Source organism: Rhinoraja longicauda, chromosome 20, assembly GCF_053455715.1.
Source record: "Rhinoraja longicauda isolate Sanriku21f chromosome 20, sRhiLon1.1, whole genome shotgun sequence".
Lineage (NCBI taxonomy): Eukaryota > Metazoa > Chordata > Chondrichthyes > Rajiformes > Arhynchobatidae > Rhinoraja > Rhinoraja longicauda.
In genome coordinates this window covers 16,610,773-16,625,832 of record NC_135972.1, presented here as the reverse complement: position 1 = coordinate 16,625,832, position 15,060 = coordinate 16,610,773, and the positions used below count along the sequence as shown (strand labels likewise).

The 15,060-nt window shown below is 42.1% G+C and overlaps 1 protein-coding gene across 1 annotated transcript in view; it reads right to left on the bottom strand.

Moving 5' to 3' along the window:
* braf (B-Raf proto-oncogene, serine/threonine kinase) overlaps positions 1–15,060 on the bottom strand; it is a 74,884-nt gene that overhangs the window by 20,151 nt on the left and 39,673 nt on the right. Inside the window, exons 8-11 of the mRNA XM_078417012.1 lie at positions 12,658–12,817; positions 10,461–10,500; positions 5,081–5,217; positions 2,067–2,184 (exon numbers count right to left, since the gene is read on the bottom strand). Of these exons, the coding sequence (XP_078273138.1) occupies positions 2,067–2,184; positions 5,081–5,217; positions 10,461–10,500; positions 12,658–12,817 (455 nt within the window). The remainder of the gene's footprint in view (positions 1–2,066; positions 2,185–5,080; positions 5,218–10,460; positions 10,501–12,657; positions 12,818–15,060) is intronic.

The window sequence follows — 15,060 nt, the reverse complement described above, 5'->3', positions numbered from 1 at the left end:
TATATTCATAAATTCATAAGTTACAGGAGCAGAATTAGGTCAAACTGGAAGGGGGAGGGAGAATTGGTTGGGTTTGGGCATTCTTATACTGAGGCTGGGTAAATGGTTAGCTTCAAAACCTTGCACTAACTCATTCTGGAAGGGAACAAAGTTGCAGCCACACATTCTTCTAATTCAAATGGGGCCACACAATGGCACGGCGGTAGAGTTGCTGCCTTACAACGCCAGAGACCCAGATTCAATCCTGACTGCGGGTGCGGTCTTTACAGAGTTTGTACGTTCCCCCTGTGAACGCGTGGATTTTCTCCGGGTACTCCAATTTCCTCCCCCAATCCAAAGACACAAAGGTTTGTAAGTCAATTGGCATCTGTAAATTGACCCTCGTGTCTGGGATAGAACTAGTGAACAGGTGATTGTTGGTCGGCGTACACTCGGTGGGCTGAAGGAGCTATTTTCATGCTGCATCTCTAAACTAAACAAGCTGAAAATGACAATATAGAAATAATTTATCAGCTGGAAGTTTATCATGCTGATCACCCTGCTTCCCTCTCAATAATAAAATATAGATGGAACCGAAGGAATGGATATGTTACATGTTAAGTGATGTAAAGTTTTCCAAACACTTGCATGTTAGTCCAACAGCAAATCTCACACAGTAAGATTTGAAAAAGATAAACACTTTCAATACATAAAGCAATACTTTTCATTTGGCAGAGTTCTGCAAGCCTTTGGTTTTAAGACCAGTTCATAAACTAATATCTAAAGCTGCTGATATAATGTTCAGCACGAATCAGATTAACAAATTAACTTGAATGAAAACCAAAATATATTCCCCCTTCCTTCACTTTTGCAGTGATAGCAAGTCTTGCACATTGTGCTTCCAAGTGAGGGAAAATTGGAGAATGTTCCATTTACTTGGAAGAGGGTACCTTGATTTTAGCATCAAGAGTCTGTACAGTATTTTTCTTTCATTAAGAATGAACATAAAGGGCCTGTCCCACAGGCGATTTTTTTGGCGACTGCCGGCGACTGTCAAAGTCGTAGCAGATCGCCAAAATTTTATTTTACCCGACGACAATGACCACGACAATGCCGAGTCAGGTTGAGATTACAGCGTCTTCGGAAACATCGCAAAATTCCCACTCTGTCAATGCTTTTCCGGCGTCCTAATTTTCACTGAAATCACTGACAAGTCGGTAAGTACTTGAGAGTTTTGAACTATAACATCTTGTATGGGTTACTTAAAAACCAAGCTTCACTGTAACAAGGCATAAACTGGATTTACTTCCAGTTTACTAATAGCTGTATTAAAAAATAATAATTTTAAAAGTGGTTAAGTGGATTTTTGTGAAAAGTGTGTGGGCATTCTTTGAAAATGTACGGGAGATGCATATCTGGTTTCTGGGTTAGGAGCCCACTTTAAATGTAATGGCTGATGGCCATAAACATCGCAAAAATTCCCACGCTTACCTGACCATCAAACTGTCGCCTCCAATCTACCTGTCAAATGTCCTGACGGTAAATAAATTGGTTAAACACAAGCATTTTATGGTATTTTGAAATGACTTTACTTATTTTAATATTATGTGCTTCTAAATGCATCTAAGAGAACCTATCAAACCTGGGGACAGCATGCGACAGCGCCCGCAATAAGAAACGGTGCCTGGCGACAATCCAGCTGTCGCCGGGAAATTTCACTCCGGATGATTTCTCAGCGACGTGCTGAGATCCACTACGATTTTTGGAAGACTCCTCATGATCATGCTCGCGACACCCCGGCGAACTGTCGGCGACAGCCTAGTCGCCGGCAGTCGCCTTAAAATCACCTAAAGTGGAACAAGCCCTTAAGAACACCCATCTGTAAAACACAACAATTTATACAATCGATGATTCTCAGAGAGGTGACTGGACTGATAATTCCTCAAATACCTCTGCATTGGATAACCATACACCAAGTGTTTTAGATCACTGAAATATTCAGATATATTCATTTGCATTACTGATTCTCTTCAACAATGGTCCTCTCTTAGGCAATAACAACCTCTTCAATACTTCATGTTCCATACCATGCCATTTTCCTTTATATACTGTTCCAAATGAGCCTGATCCTATCCTTTGGCCTTGTGTGATCTGTCCGTTTGAAATCTCCCAGTCGTCACTGGAGTCTCTTCGGCCTATAGTTTTCTACAAAGAGAGGATTATAAAACTTGTGTCGCGTATTTAAGTATTAAATATTTCATTCTGAAAGTTCCATTCACACCAACTTACTTCTATGCCAGTCACATTAAGCATTCCACCGTCACACACTGTGAGCATTCTCAGAATTCTGCAACACCAGGGGGGGGCACTCTGTTCCTGCAACTTTCAAGGGTATTGGCCTTGTGCCTGAATCTGTATAACAATGACTTGACAATGAACAATGTCCCAGCCAAGTCCACTTCATCTTAAGCATCTTTTTCCTGGCACACAAGGAGAAACCATTGCTTTCCATACATCAAAAGTGATGGTCAAAAAAATAAGCAGGTGCCATGGTGTAATGAGATCAGAGCCTACATTAGTGAAGGAGTTGTGAAGGCTGGATCATTGAGTATATTCAAGGCTGAGATTGAAACTGCAATCAGGTCAATGGGAATAGGGAGAAAAGTGGGATTGAGACAATTATCAGATCAGCCATGAACTTGCTAAATGGTGGAGCAGATTCAAGAAGACCCTACTTCTTTCTGGACATTGATAAATAATCTGTACATCCAATACCCTGATTGCCAAAATGAATTGAAGTATGTTAACACTGGCTTCCTGCAAAATCCATTCTTCCTGTGTACTTCATGTAAGTTTATATCCAAGTACCTGAAGTTAAGTTTTAATTTATGAAACATTTATCATTACATTATATAATTATACAATGTATTGGCTATTACGTGTCCTCATGAAACTATGGTTGAGCAACAAGCTACCAGGAGCAAAGACCTCTGATTCCTGACCTGGAAGAAAGGAAATGCTTACTCTGACAGCTCAGGCATAAATGATCCCTTTAGGAAGTATATCCCAGCAAAACTGGCACTTGGAATACTGTATCCCAACAAGAGTCAAGTCATAAATCCCAACTTGTTTTGCTGTGTGTTCAACAAAAGGTTTTCCCTTATAATCATTGAGTTCCTTTATAAGAACTCTGTAGACATTGTGAAGAGCATGAGCTCTTCTTTAAGGATTTCATCAAATTTTACCACCTGCATTTGGATTCTATCACCCATAAGGAGTCCGAACTTTTCATTTCATTTCATTTAACTTATCCCCTGTCCAGATCTGTTCCCTCTGTTGGGAACAGTTTACATTTGCCTTCTGTGAACATCCATACAGAGGCTGAGGAATAAGGCCCCAAACTCAAATTCTTGTTTTGGGTGATTGAAGGGGAAATCAATAGAACCCCTTGAAGTGCAAGATATTTAGTTGAATGGTTCCTAGATGAAGTATTTAGGGATTGTGTTAAATTGCACCCAATTAGTACTTCGTGATTTGTCCCCTGGAAATTCAGGAGGTTCCCTGGAGACTTCAAGATTTCTGTAGTGCCATTCTTCAACTGAATTGATGTGGTCTCGGACACCAAGGAATTGTATCATGTCAAAGCTTTTGGGTAACCAATGATCAATGAGAAATGGGGAGAAAGATTTCAACCTATAAATTACTAGAATGAAAAGATTCCAGACCAAATATAGAATTTCTAATAAACGTTGACCTACTAGATCAAAGGTTAAAGAGAAACTCCACCAGTCTGTGGACACCTCCTTTGCTGAAATACCCATTACAGTTATGGGTAAAACTCTAATGAACCCCTCCAATGTTAGTGTATCATTGAAGAAAGGTTATACTAATCATGGAGAGCATTTGGAAGATTTAGGAGAAATTCACCAGCTCAGTCCCTTAGAGGCTTGCCCTAATACGAATGGCTGGAAAATCAACTCTATATTGTTTGGCAATGAAGAATAATAAGATCTATATTCTTTGACCTTTAGAAGAATAAGATCTTATTGAAATATAAAAGACGTTAAGGAGGCAAAACAATGTCGATGTTGAAACGTTTCCACTAGTGGGAGAGTTTCATACAAAGGTTCATGGTTGCAAGATAAGGGGGTGGTCACATAAAATTGAGTGGCCAAGAGCAAGAATCCAGTCAGAATCCAGACTGGAAAGTCAGAATATTTATCCCAGGGTGGGAATGTCAAACACCCGGGGGCATAGATGAGAGGTAGAAAGTTTAAATGAGATGTGGAGGGGGTACGTTTTATTTTACACACAGAGTGGTGGGTGCCTGGAACTTGCTGCCAGGGCTGGTGTGGATGCTGTGGTGTTTGAGGCTTTTAGATAAGCACATGGATATGCACGGACAGATATACCGGCAAAAGAGATTCGTTTATCGTGGCGTGAGACATTCTGGGTTAAAGGCCTGTTTCTGTGCTGTACAGTTCTATGTTCTATGTGCTCTAACATCTTCAGGGAGAGTTCACTAGGTTAATTCCCGGAATGGCGGGACTGTCGTATGTTGAAAGGCTGGAGCAATTAGGCTTGTATACACTGGAATTTAGAAGGATGAGGGGGGATCTTATTGAAACATATAAGATAATTAGGGGATTGGACACATTAGAGGCAGGAAACATGTTCCCAATGTTGGGGGAGTCCAAAACAAGGGGCCACAGTTTAAGAATAAGGGGTAGGCCATTTAGAACGGAGATGAGGAAGAACTTTTTCAGTCAGAGAGTGGTGAAGGTGTGGAATTCTCTGCCTCAGAAGGCAGTGGAGGCCAGTTCGTTAGATGCTTTCAAGAGAGAGCTGGATAGAGTTCTTAAGGATAGCGGAGTGAGGGGGTATGGGGAGAAGGCAGGAACGGGGTACTGATTGAGAGTGATCAGCCATGATCGCATTGAATGGCGGTGCTGGCTCGAAGGGCTGAATGGCCTACTCCTGCACCTATTGTCTATTCACCCTGGTACAGTCTACAAACCCTCAGTCGCGATTCATCCCCGGTCACAACATGCATACAGCATCTCAGTCTCTCATCACTCTTGCACCAAGGGTAAGAGCTTACCATCTTATTCCGGTCTTCAGATGATGATGACTTCCTCTCTCGAGGCTGTGTGCCAGGTGACTTTTGCAATGTTTTGACACTGCTCAGAGATCCAGGCAGCGAAGCAGGTGGTGTGGCAGAAAGTCCTGCTGTGGACCCTGTTTGTATATATTTTTTTAAAATAGGTTACAATGGGAACAGGAACAGAAGAATTAATAGGTAAGAGAGAAAGCAATTAATACTACTGTAACCAGTGATCCTTACAAGGCAATGAGCTAAGCTATAACCTTGACAGCCCATGCAGGGTACGACACAGGTGAATGACCTTGCAGCCAAAGTGGCTTCCAAAGAAAGGCGTGACCATGCAAATAACTAATGCCGTATTTGTGATTGAGGTGGAGGAGAAGGGAAAGAGAAAGAGTGAAGCGTGAAGTTATAGCTGTCAACTGGAATTATTTTGTTTCTATTGCAGTGTAGCAATATTATCAGTATCAGACCTTACAGCGTTATTGAGCAGTGGACAATAGGTTATTTTGATCAAGTTCTTCAAGCCTTTAGGTCGACTTCAGATTGGAACAAAAAAAAAACCCAGTGGATGGAAGTCTACGGGGTTCATAACTCAATAAAGCCACTTTTAAAGGGATTATAAATCAGCAACTACATATTTTAAGATTACTTCATGGAGTGTTGGGGCATAAGCTACTGCTAAGCCTGTCTTTATACAAGCAAATTCACTGATAAACAGGACTGCAATACTAGCTAAGGCAGGCCACTCAGCACTGGAGGTAAAAGCAAAGGTGCCATAGTGCGTGGACCTTAGTTGAAAGATTACAATGGGTCTTAGACTATTAGAGCTTAAAATACGATTTTGGAGACAAGATATTTTCATCTTTCTGGTACTAGCAAGTTTTCAGAGGAACCGTACCCCGCCAACAGCCAGCACCCGAAGAACTGCACCCCACCGATAGCCTGCACCCTAGGGTGTGTACCCCACCAACAGGCATCACCTGAGGGCCTGCACCCCACCGACAGCTGGCGCCCATGGATGGGACAGTACTCCACCAACAGGCATCACCCGAGGGACTGTACCCCACCAACAGCTGGCACCCATGGATGGGACAGTATCCCACCAACAGGTGATAATCAAAGTACTGTACCCCATCGACTGTGGAATTCATTGCCACTGAAGGCTGTGGAGGCCTTCAATGGATATTTTTAAGGCAGAGATAGATAGATTCTTGATTTGTACAGGTGTCGAGTTATGGGGAGAAGGCAGGAGAATGGGGTTAAGAGGGAAAGATAGATCAACCACGATTGAATGGCGAAGACTTGGTGGGCAAAATGGCCTAGTTCTGCTCCTATCACTTATGAGCAGGCGACACCCTTGAGACTGTACCCCACCAACAGGTGTCAGTAGTGGGACTGTACTCCACCAACAGAAGACACATGAGGGACTGTACCCCACCGACAGTCTGCACCCATGGGACTGCACCATACAAGGGCTATTTTTTTTCCATCTATATTAAAGTAAGCAAAATGACAGAGTTTAACAGAGTTGAAGACCTGCGCACTACTTTTGTTCTTTTAAACATTCTCAGACAACCTCAACTGATAACTTGCTTTTAATGAATACATCTTGAATAGATGGGGAGTGATAAAAATATTTATGGAAGAATATTTCTTCCCAGCCCCTCGAAGCTTAAAGTACAGAATGTAAGAATAGCACACAACAGAAACTGTAGACCTTTTAATCTGGTTTAGGTTCAACATCAAAATCATGTCAATGGATGTCATTTCTAAATTCTGCTTTTTAAGAATATTTCTTCTTCAAAATGATTTTGTTTTGTGCCAAAACGGATATTATAGGTCTTATAATTGCCGTTTATTGGAAGGCAGTTAACCCAGAGAGAAGGCTTACAGTCTCATTCAACTTAAGGAGTGACTCTAAATTATAAAACAGTGCAGGAATGTGTTTGACAAAGAAACCAGGTGCTGACCAGAAGCAGTATTTTGTTTGTTGGCCTCAAGAAAACCCAATGCGATCCTTTTCACCAACTGTCATCCATACCACCCCTGAATACAAGACCTCAATGTATTATAATGACATTGATCTATACACCCCACCATGACTCCTTGCTCATACAGAGTATTTTCATCTTTGTGGGCAAAGAACCTGTTTCTCTATGAATTATTATTACACCTTTCAATGTTGGCTGGTTATTGTTTTTCTGGAGGCAGTCAGCCTACAAGACAGAGAATGTAATTATAACTCTTGGAGGTAGAGCTGTGGGGATAGTTCTTGCCATGGGAGACTGCAAAATCAAGTCAATCTACTGCTAAATTGATATTCTGATAATGATCATTGCTACTCCACCAAAGATGCACATCACTCCAACCTTTGGAAAATCAAACCAGATGGCTGTGCTCCTTCTTCCTCTGTATTGGTCGCAAGTGAAGAGCACAGCTTCAGTGATGAGGATTGCAGAGAGGATTGCAGACATCTTCAACCTCTCACTACTACGATCCAAGGTCCCCATCCACAGGTTCATTTCTTGGAAAAAACCTATTCCAAGCTGGCAATGTGGAAACTCTTTCCATGTTGACGCATATAAATTCCCGATCTTCCAATCTACCGTGCAAGTTCTCTGTAGCTGTAACACTATATTCTGCACACTTTGTTATTTTCTCTTTTGCTCTTCCTGATGTACTCATGTACTGTATGATTTTATACAGCATGCAAAGCAGAGCTTCGTGCTGTATCTCAGAATGTGTCACAATAATAATAAATCAAACCAACCAACTCGTACAGCCTTCGTAACCAACACAAACGTTTGCCTACTTATTGGGGCATCTATCTGCTAAAACCAGTGCATCGTGTTTGCAGCCGATTTTAGTGCCGGGGAGGCATTATTTGCAAGGCCTCAGCCTGATACTGCTTCTGATCAAACTACCTGTTCCAAAGTTCCTGGATCCGTGGTGTGGCCGTGAATCTCAGGTGAAGCAGCAGTGGTGAGAGAACCAGTGCAGTGCGATGTAAAGTATGTCTGAGGAACGTGCAAGAGGTGGGTATGCAATGAGAGGTTCCCAAGTACCTCTGAACACGGGACCAGGCTCAAAATCAAAGACAATGTCATTGGGGTAAGATTGCAACAAAGGGCTGGGAGTCCGAGAGCGGTATTTCCTGAGGCACCTGACCGGCTGCGTCAAGGGGCCTGTGGGAAGAGAAAAGAAAAGGAGTAAAGGAACAGGAAAATAAACCCTGTAAACAGGGTTTCTTCCTATTGGAGAGCAAAAAAAAAAAAAAAAAGCAGGATGTCAGCTGGGAGATCTTCCCTTGTTTCGTACAGTGCATGTCCATCAACACTTCTTTCTGGCGAAAGAGCAATGACTAAAGTTCTTACATATACACATCAGTCCCATTTAATCCCTTATTCATAAATCATATGGGGAACATACAAGTGGACAGACATCATAGCCGTTTTACAGGAATAGCTTTACAACAGGGCCACACCTCGTGTTGGAGTGGTGCTCATTTTGAAGTGACCAAGTGTCAAAGTTAATGCCCGATTAACTTTTCCGTAAAGGAGCTCCATGCTTAAAATGGGATTACTGTGCAGCTTTTAACATTTTGACTTCCCTCAAAAACACAGTAGAATTATTTTTAATTGCCAATTGTAATTTCTGCCAATTTCACAGGTTCAATTCCATACGAATGGCAACTCGAGGCTGATCACATTACAATGCAATTTCTGACAACAGCCTGAAATGAACTCTCTCTCGACACCCACTCCCAGACTGAAAGCAACATGGGCTTGGACAGCGTCACTTCACTCTGTGATGAGCAGTCCCCATAGAAAAGCACTCAAAGTATTTCAGTTTGTAAATGTAACTCAATTCAGCCAATGCAGACCATAAAAATCCAATCTATCATATATGTGCTCAGTCAGATAAACTCACTGAATAAAACCTATGGTGGAAGTGAGAAATTTCAGCTACTCTTAAAAAGTTAATCATCTTCTCTTCATCAACAGGTGTTTTCAGTGAAATCTTTTGAGAGGTTCCCAAGTACCTCTGAACATGGGATCAGGGTGAAAATCAGAGACAATGTCACTGGGGTAAGATAGCGACATAGGAGGGCTATTTCCTGCAGGTACAATTTTCTAGCCCTGCTCCCGTGAAATACAAAGGACGAGCTAATGACATTCCAAAATGGGGTGATTAAATAGTGCTTATAGTTAGGCCTTTAAAAGATCGCTGTATCAAAAGAAGTGGGGTCAGCCTGACTTTAAAGACGACTAGTGATACCAGTGGTTTCTCACTTGCTCACCACAGCAATGGTTGCAGGTCCACCTGTATGCTCCACAAGTTGTGCTGGAGGTGGACTGCAGGAAACTATTGGGAACTAAGGCGCACGACCTTAACAAGTAAAACTGTTGGCCGTAAGCCCAAGGTCTACATCAAACTACAGAACATGACAATCTTATTTGCATCAATAGGGAAGACACAGCTTGAAATTATTCCAAACAACCTGCAGGTTTAATGAACCACATATGCAGACAGTCCATTAATTCAGTCCCTTGTGCTGAGCTCACTGATCACAACTCATTTGAGGCAGAGTAATTGTGTTATGGAAGGTTTAAAGTCAGATTAGGATCCTGCTCTTCATCAGCGTTTTGGGATTTCTGGAATGTGGGCATGGAAATCACTAATGACACAGTTGCAACACCATCTGTGATCAGTTTACCCACCCACAGACAGACTCTCGCCTCAGACGAAGCAAGTGGGCAAGTAATTTGCCAGCAAGGAATTGATGTCTGGTTATGAGGTAAAGTCACCAATTTAAAAAAAACAAAGGATCCCTAAAGTGCTTGGATTGCTTTTTAATTGTGTTATTTTTAGAGGAAAGTTAACAGCCAGATGTCCAAACCTAATAACTACATTGATGCCCTGCATCTACGTCTTGGGACTTCTTCCATTCTCCCCATGCCAAAAGTAATTGTCATTCCATTAAAATCTGTTCATGTCACTAGATAGCATCACTCGAGCATTATATTAAAATTAAGTACTTCATTGACTGCATTGGCCACAGCATGCACTGCAAACATGAATATTTTTAGGGCAGATATTGTCCACTAATCAGAACTCATTGCTTCTAAGGACAGAAAATCACAGCTTTGAGAAGTGGATTGGATGAGCACTTGAGGGAATGCTATTTGACAGGCACCAGGGAATTTGCAGATGGCCTTTGTCTATAGCATCTTGAATCACTCATTAAGGAAGGGGGGGACAGGACAGAGAGAAAAAAAAAGGAATAGCACAAAACAGAACTAAAAAACAATTTTGTTTTATAAACTCCCTTCAAACCTTTAGAAGATGTGTTTGTCGCACAACAAGCTCTTACCTCCATCACCTCGCTGTAGATCCTGGTCTCGGATCAGACCCTAGGGGAGAAGGATCAAATATTAGCCACCCTGTTGTATTGCACTTCTAGCAACTGGTTGAAACTGGATTACAGAAAAATATGATTTTTCATCACTGGAGGGGCAGGTTTCAGAGAGATTGTGCAACCCAAGGTTAATCACCATCAGCATATCAGTATCTGCTTCTCAGGAGCGTTTAAGATGCAGCATGCACAACTCCTTGCTATTGAATTATCTGCTATAAGACTTGGTGTAAATGAGCTATAGAAATCAGAAAAGTTTCATTTGTCCCAATATAGATGACTCAACCAAGTGCATTTGGGCAGGTTTGGAGAAAGTCAATCAGCCATGATTCTCACCCTTGATCATTCTGACTGAAAGAAATCCCATTTAGGACTCAACCTCTGTAATGCTCTCAAGGTGAATGTTACCCCCCATTTTCACGGTCTTGGCTTCTAGGGGAACAGTGATTAGAATAAGATTATAATTGTCAAAATCACTGATGAGATAAATCCTCCAGGAACAAAAATCAAACTGCTGGATGAACTAAATGGGTCTGGCAGCACCTGTGGAGGTGAAATGGACAGCCAATATTTTGGATCAGTTTGCTTCTTCTGAAGGGGTAGAGCGGAGATATGGTAGAAAGAGATGAGGAGAAAGGGTGGGGCAAGAGCTGGCAAGTGTTAGTGGATCTAGGTAAGGAGGGGTTGATTGGCAGATGAGGCAGGTGAGGGAAAGAAGGGTGGAGATAGAACGAAGGGTGCAAATGGTGGAACCTGACAAGAAAGTAAGGTGGGGAGTAAAATGTAGAACAAGAAGAATGTACGGTGGGATGAGAAGAATGTACAGTGGAACGAAAGGAATATTCGGGTGGGGGAAGAGATGATCAAAAATAAATGTGGGTGGAGGGAAACTGATGAAATTGATGAGTTCTGCATGGGTGCAGGAATCATCAATGTAGCAGAGAAACAATTGGGGAGTGGTGCTGTGGTATGCTGGGAACAAAGTGTGTTCAACATGACCAACAAAGAGGCATGCACAGCTGGGACCCATGTTAGTGGCTATGGTTACTTCTTTAATTTGAAGAAAGTGAGAGGAGTCAAAAGAGGGTATGTAGGTGAAGGGAGTGGATAAGTCAATGCAGTTGATGCCACAGTAGGAGAATTGGAAGTGAAAAGTTTGAAAGAAAGTAGAAGGCTAGCAGCGGATTTCCAAGAGGAAGAAGAATGTTGAAGATGGGAGAAAGGGTCATCAGTGCGGGTCAAGGATTCCTTGCCAAAGAAACAGTCATGGAACCAGAGGCAATAGAAGATGATCTCAACATCATGGCAAGCTTGAAACTCAATGAAATGTGGGTGCATGGGTACAAAGGAAAACCCTCCGCTGAAGACAATGTATTCAGCATCAGACCGAGAGGTCAGGGGGGACGGTGAAGACATGTTAGGGGTTAGGCCTGGGGGCAGACCAAGAACCTGGACAAGGAGATAAAAGATAGAGTCAAGGTATGAGGGAATAGGAGTTCAGTAGGACAGGAGCTGACAGAATCCATGGGCCTACCAGGGCAGTTATGTTTGCAGAAAGCCTTCAGGACTGGTGGATGAGAGATGTATAACCTAAGAGTTATACAGGGTATAACCCTATATCTATGTTTTTACAGGGTTCTCAATAAGAGAAATATCTCCAAATGAACAGAGCAAGAAAGATGCACAACACAATCCGTCATGACCTACCACATGCTCAGTCACCATGTTCCCATATATTAAAAAGATATTATAGAGATGTCTCAAAACATCCTCACAACCAATTAAATCATTTTGAACTGCAGATATGTAACATGGAATATCTGATTGCCAAGTTCGAACCACAGCAGAGATAAGATATCTTATCAATTGAGTGCCATTGGTTGAGGAATAAGTATCAGTTTGAACATTGGGAAAAACTCTTGTTCATTCTTAAGCTGTAGCTTTGGGTCTTTTAATGGCCATCTCAGAAGGAACTTTCTTAACAACTCATCTTAAAGACACCATCTCAGATAGTACTGTGCTGGTGTGACCCAATTATAGAGTAGCATTTCAGTTTAAGTTCTTCTCCATAGTGACCTTTGATCATAGTACTATGGAATGATTATCCTATTGAACACTCAATGGCAAACATCAAGCTGATGCGAGAGATACTTACATCAATATTGACCTGCTCGATTGTGTTGAGATGTACATTTGGAGCAGAGGATGATCTGTCTCTCTGCCCAAACTGATTCCGTTGGTCTTCCTCCCCAGGTCTGAAAGGCTGTGGGATTGGAATTGATTTTGTTGGGGAGGCGACGGGGTGAGAAAGGGACCTGTAAACATAAAAATATCCATTACATTCATGCCCTCGGTATCAGGTCAAATTTCCATTTTTCTTCTTGCTGTTTCCTCCCAACCCAAGCAAAATACAAGCAACAGCATTGTTTAATAGTTCAAAGCTGTAAGGTTGTACAGTAAGATAATTCAACCATGGAAAGTGTCCATTACAAAGTACCTGACAAGGTGAGACCAGGAATTAATCCTGGGACCAGTGGAATACACCTATATGATAAATGATTTAATGTTCAGAGTGCTCTGTGCATTGCTTCCAAGATGGTTCTCGAATAGCAAATTCTTTTGTCGGAAGAGTTGGCCTTGCTTATAGTACATTTCTATAACACTTGATCCCTCTCGCCACTTCAACTTCTATTTTCTCCCTTCAGTGTCATTCCTCATGACCTCTCCAAACTTTCCTGCCTCCTCCGTAATATCCTTGCCACTCAAACTTAAAATAAAAACATAAGAAAAGCAGCTAATAGATTGCAAATAGCTGGCCCCTAGCATTGATTGTTGCGGCATGCTATGAGACAATTTGTCAATCTGAAATGGCCCATTTATCAACACTGTACATTTGAGCTAATCCTCGATCCAAGCCAATTCATCACTCTCAACTGTGAGCTATTAATTTCGATAACAATCTGTTGTATGACACCTTATCGTATGCCCTTTGAAATTCCAAATATGTTTATACTGATCTGCCCTGCAGGTTACATCTTTACTTAAAAAAAACAATATAAAAATTCAACACTAATGCACAGCAAGGAAAATGGTTGTGTGACCACTACTTTAAAGATTTCCAGTGTTTATTTCTTGATGAATGTTATGTTAGCTGGCATACCTCTTCTCCTGGTAATTTTATTGATCAGTCACATTATATTTGCTACCAATTAATCAACTTTGACTGATCCAGAATCTAGAGAATTTAGAATTGCATTGACCATCTCTGCAGCCACCTCTTTTTCACCAGATTCTCACGCCCACTTGCCTGCCTCACCTCCCCAACTTCCAACATTCACTATACCTCTTCCTCCTCCTTCATCCCTCCTCCTTATTGTTGCTCGCTCTCAACCTGCCTGCCCCCTCTGCCCACCATCCCCAAGACGAAGACCCTCATCACAAGACCCTCCCAGCCTATCTGACTTTTCCTGACTGCTGCAGTTTACAAGTAATGGAAATATCATCATAGACCTCCTTTGCACCCGCTCCAGTGCAACAATGTCTCTCCTGCAATGTGGTGGCCAGAATACAGTGCTCAAACTGTGATCTAACTGGTGTTGTACAGAGTTCTAGTGTAATCCCCTCTTCTTCTATGAAAAGAATCCCATATGCTTTTTTAAGCACATCATCTTCTAGTCCTATTACGTTTAAGAATTTGTGGACAGGCATCCAACTGTCCTCTGTCCTCTGAAACACATCTCAGAACCTTTGGTTTTTTGCACCTCCTCAAATAAGTGGTCTGTGGTCTGTAATACTTCCATTCTATCTACCTACGTCTTTTGGATGAGAAAAGAAACTGGAGCATCCCTGCGATGTGCAAACTCCACGCAGGTGGTATGAGATGTTGGGATTGAACCTAGGTCACCAGATCTGTGAGGCAGCAGCTCTACCTGCTGGACCACTGATGCCACAATGCACTGGAGAGCTACATACCAAGTCCTGCATGAGGGAAGACCTGTGAAACCCACAATGGGAATGGAGGAGCCACAGTTTACAGAAGAGGCAAATGCACCATAAAGCAAATGGAAATACGTGAGCTTCCTACGAAAGACTTAGAAACATAGAAAATAGGTTCAGGAGTAGGCCATTCGGCCCTTCGAGCCAGCACCGCCATTCAATATGATCATGACTGATCATCCAAAATCAGTACCCCATTCCGGTTTTCCCCCCATATCCCTTGATTCCCTTAGCCATTAGAGCTAAATCTAACTCTCTTGAAAACATCCAGTGAATTGGCCTCCACTGCCTTCTAAATTCCAGCGAATACAAGCCCAGTCGACCCATTCTTTCATCATACTTCAGTCCCGCCATCCCGGGAATTAACCTGGTGAACCTACACTGCACTCCTTCAATACCAATAATGTCCTTCCTCAAATTAGGAGACCAAAATTGCACACAATACTCTAGGTACAGTCTCACCAGGGCCCAGTACAACTGCAGTGGGACCTCCTTGCTTCTAAACTCAAATCCTCTCGCAATGAAGGCCAACATGCCATTAGCTTTCTTCACTGCCTGCTGT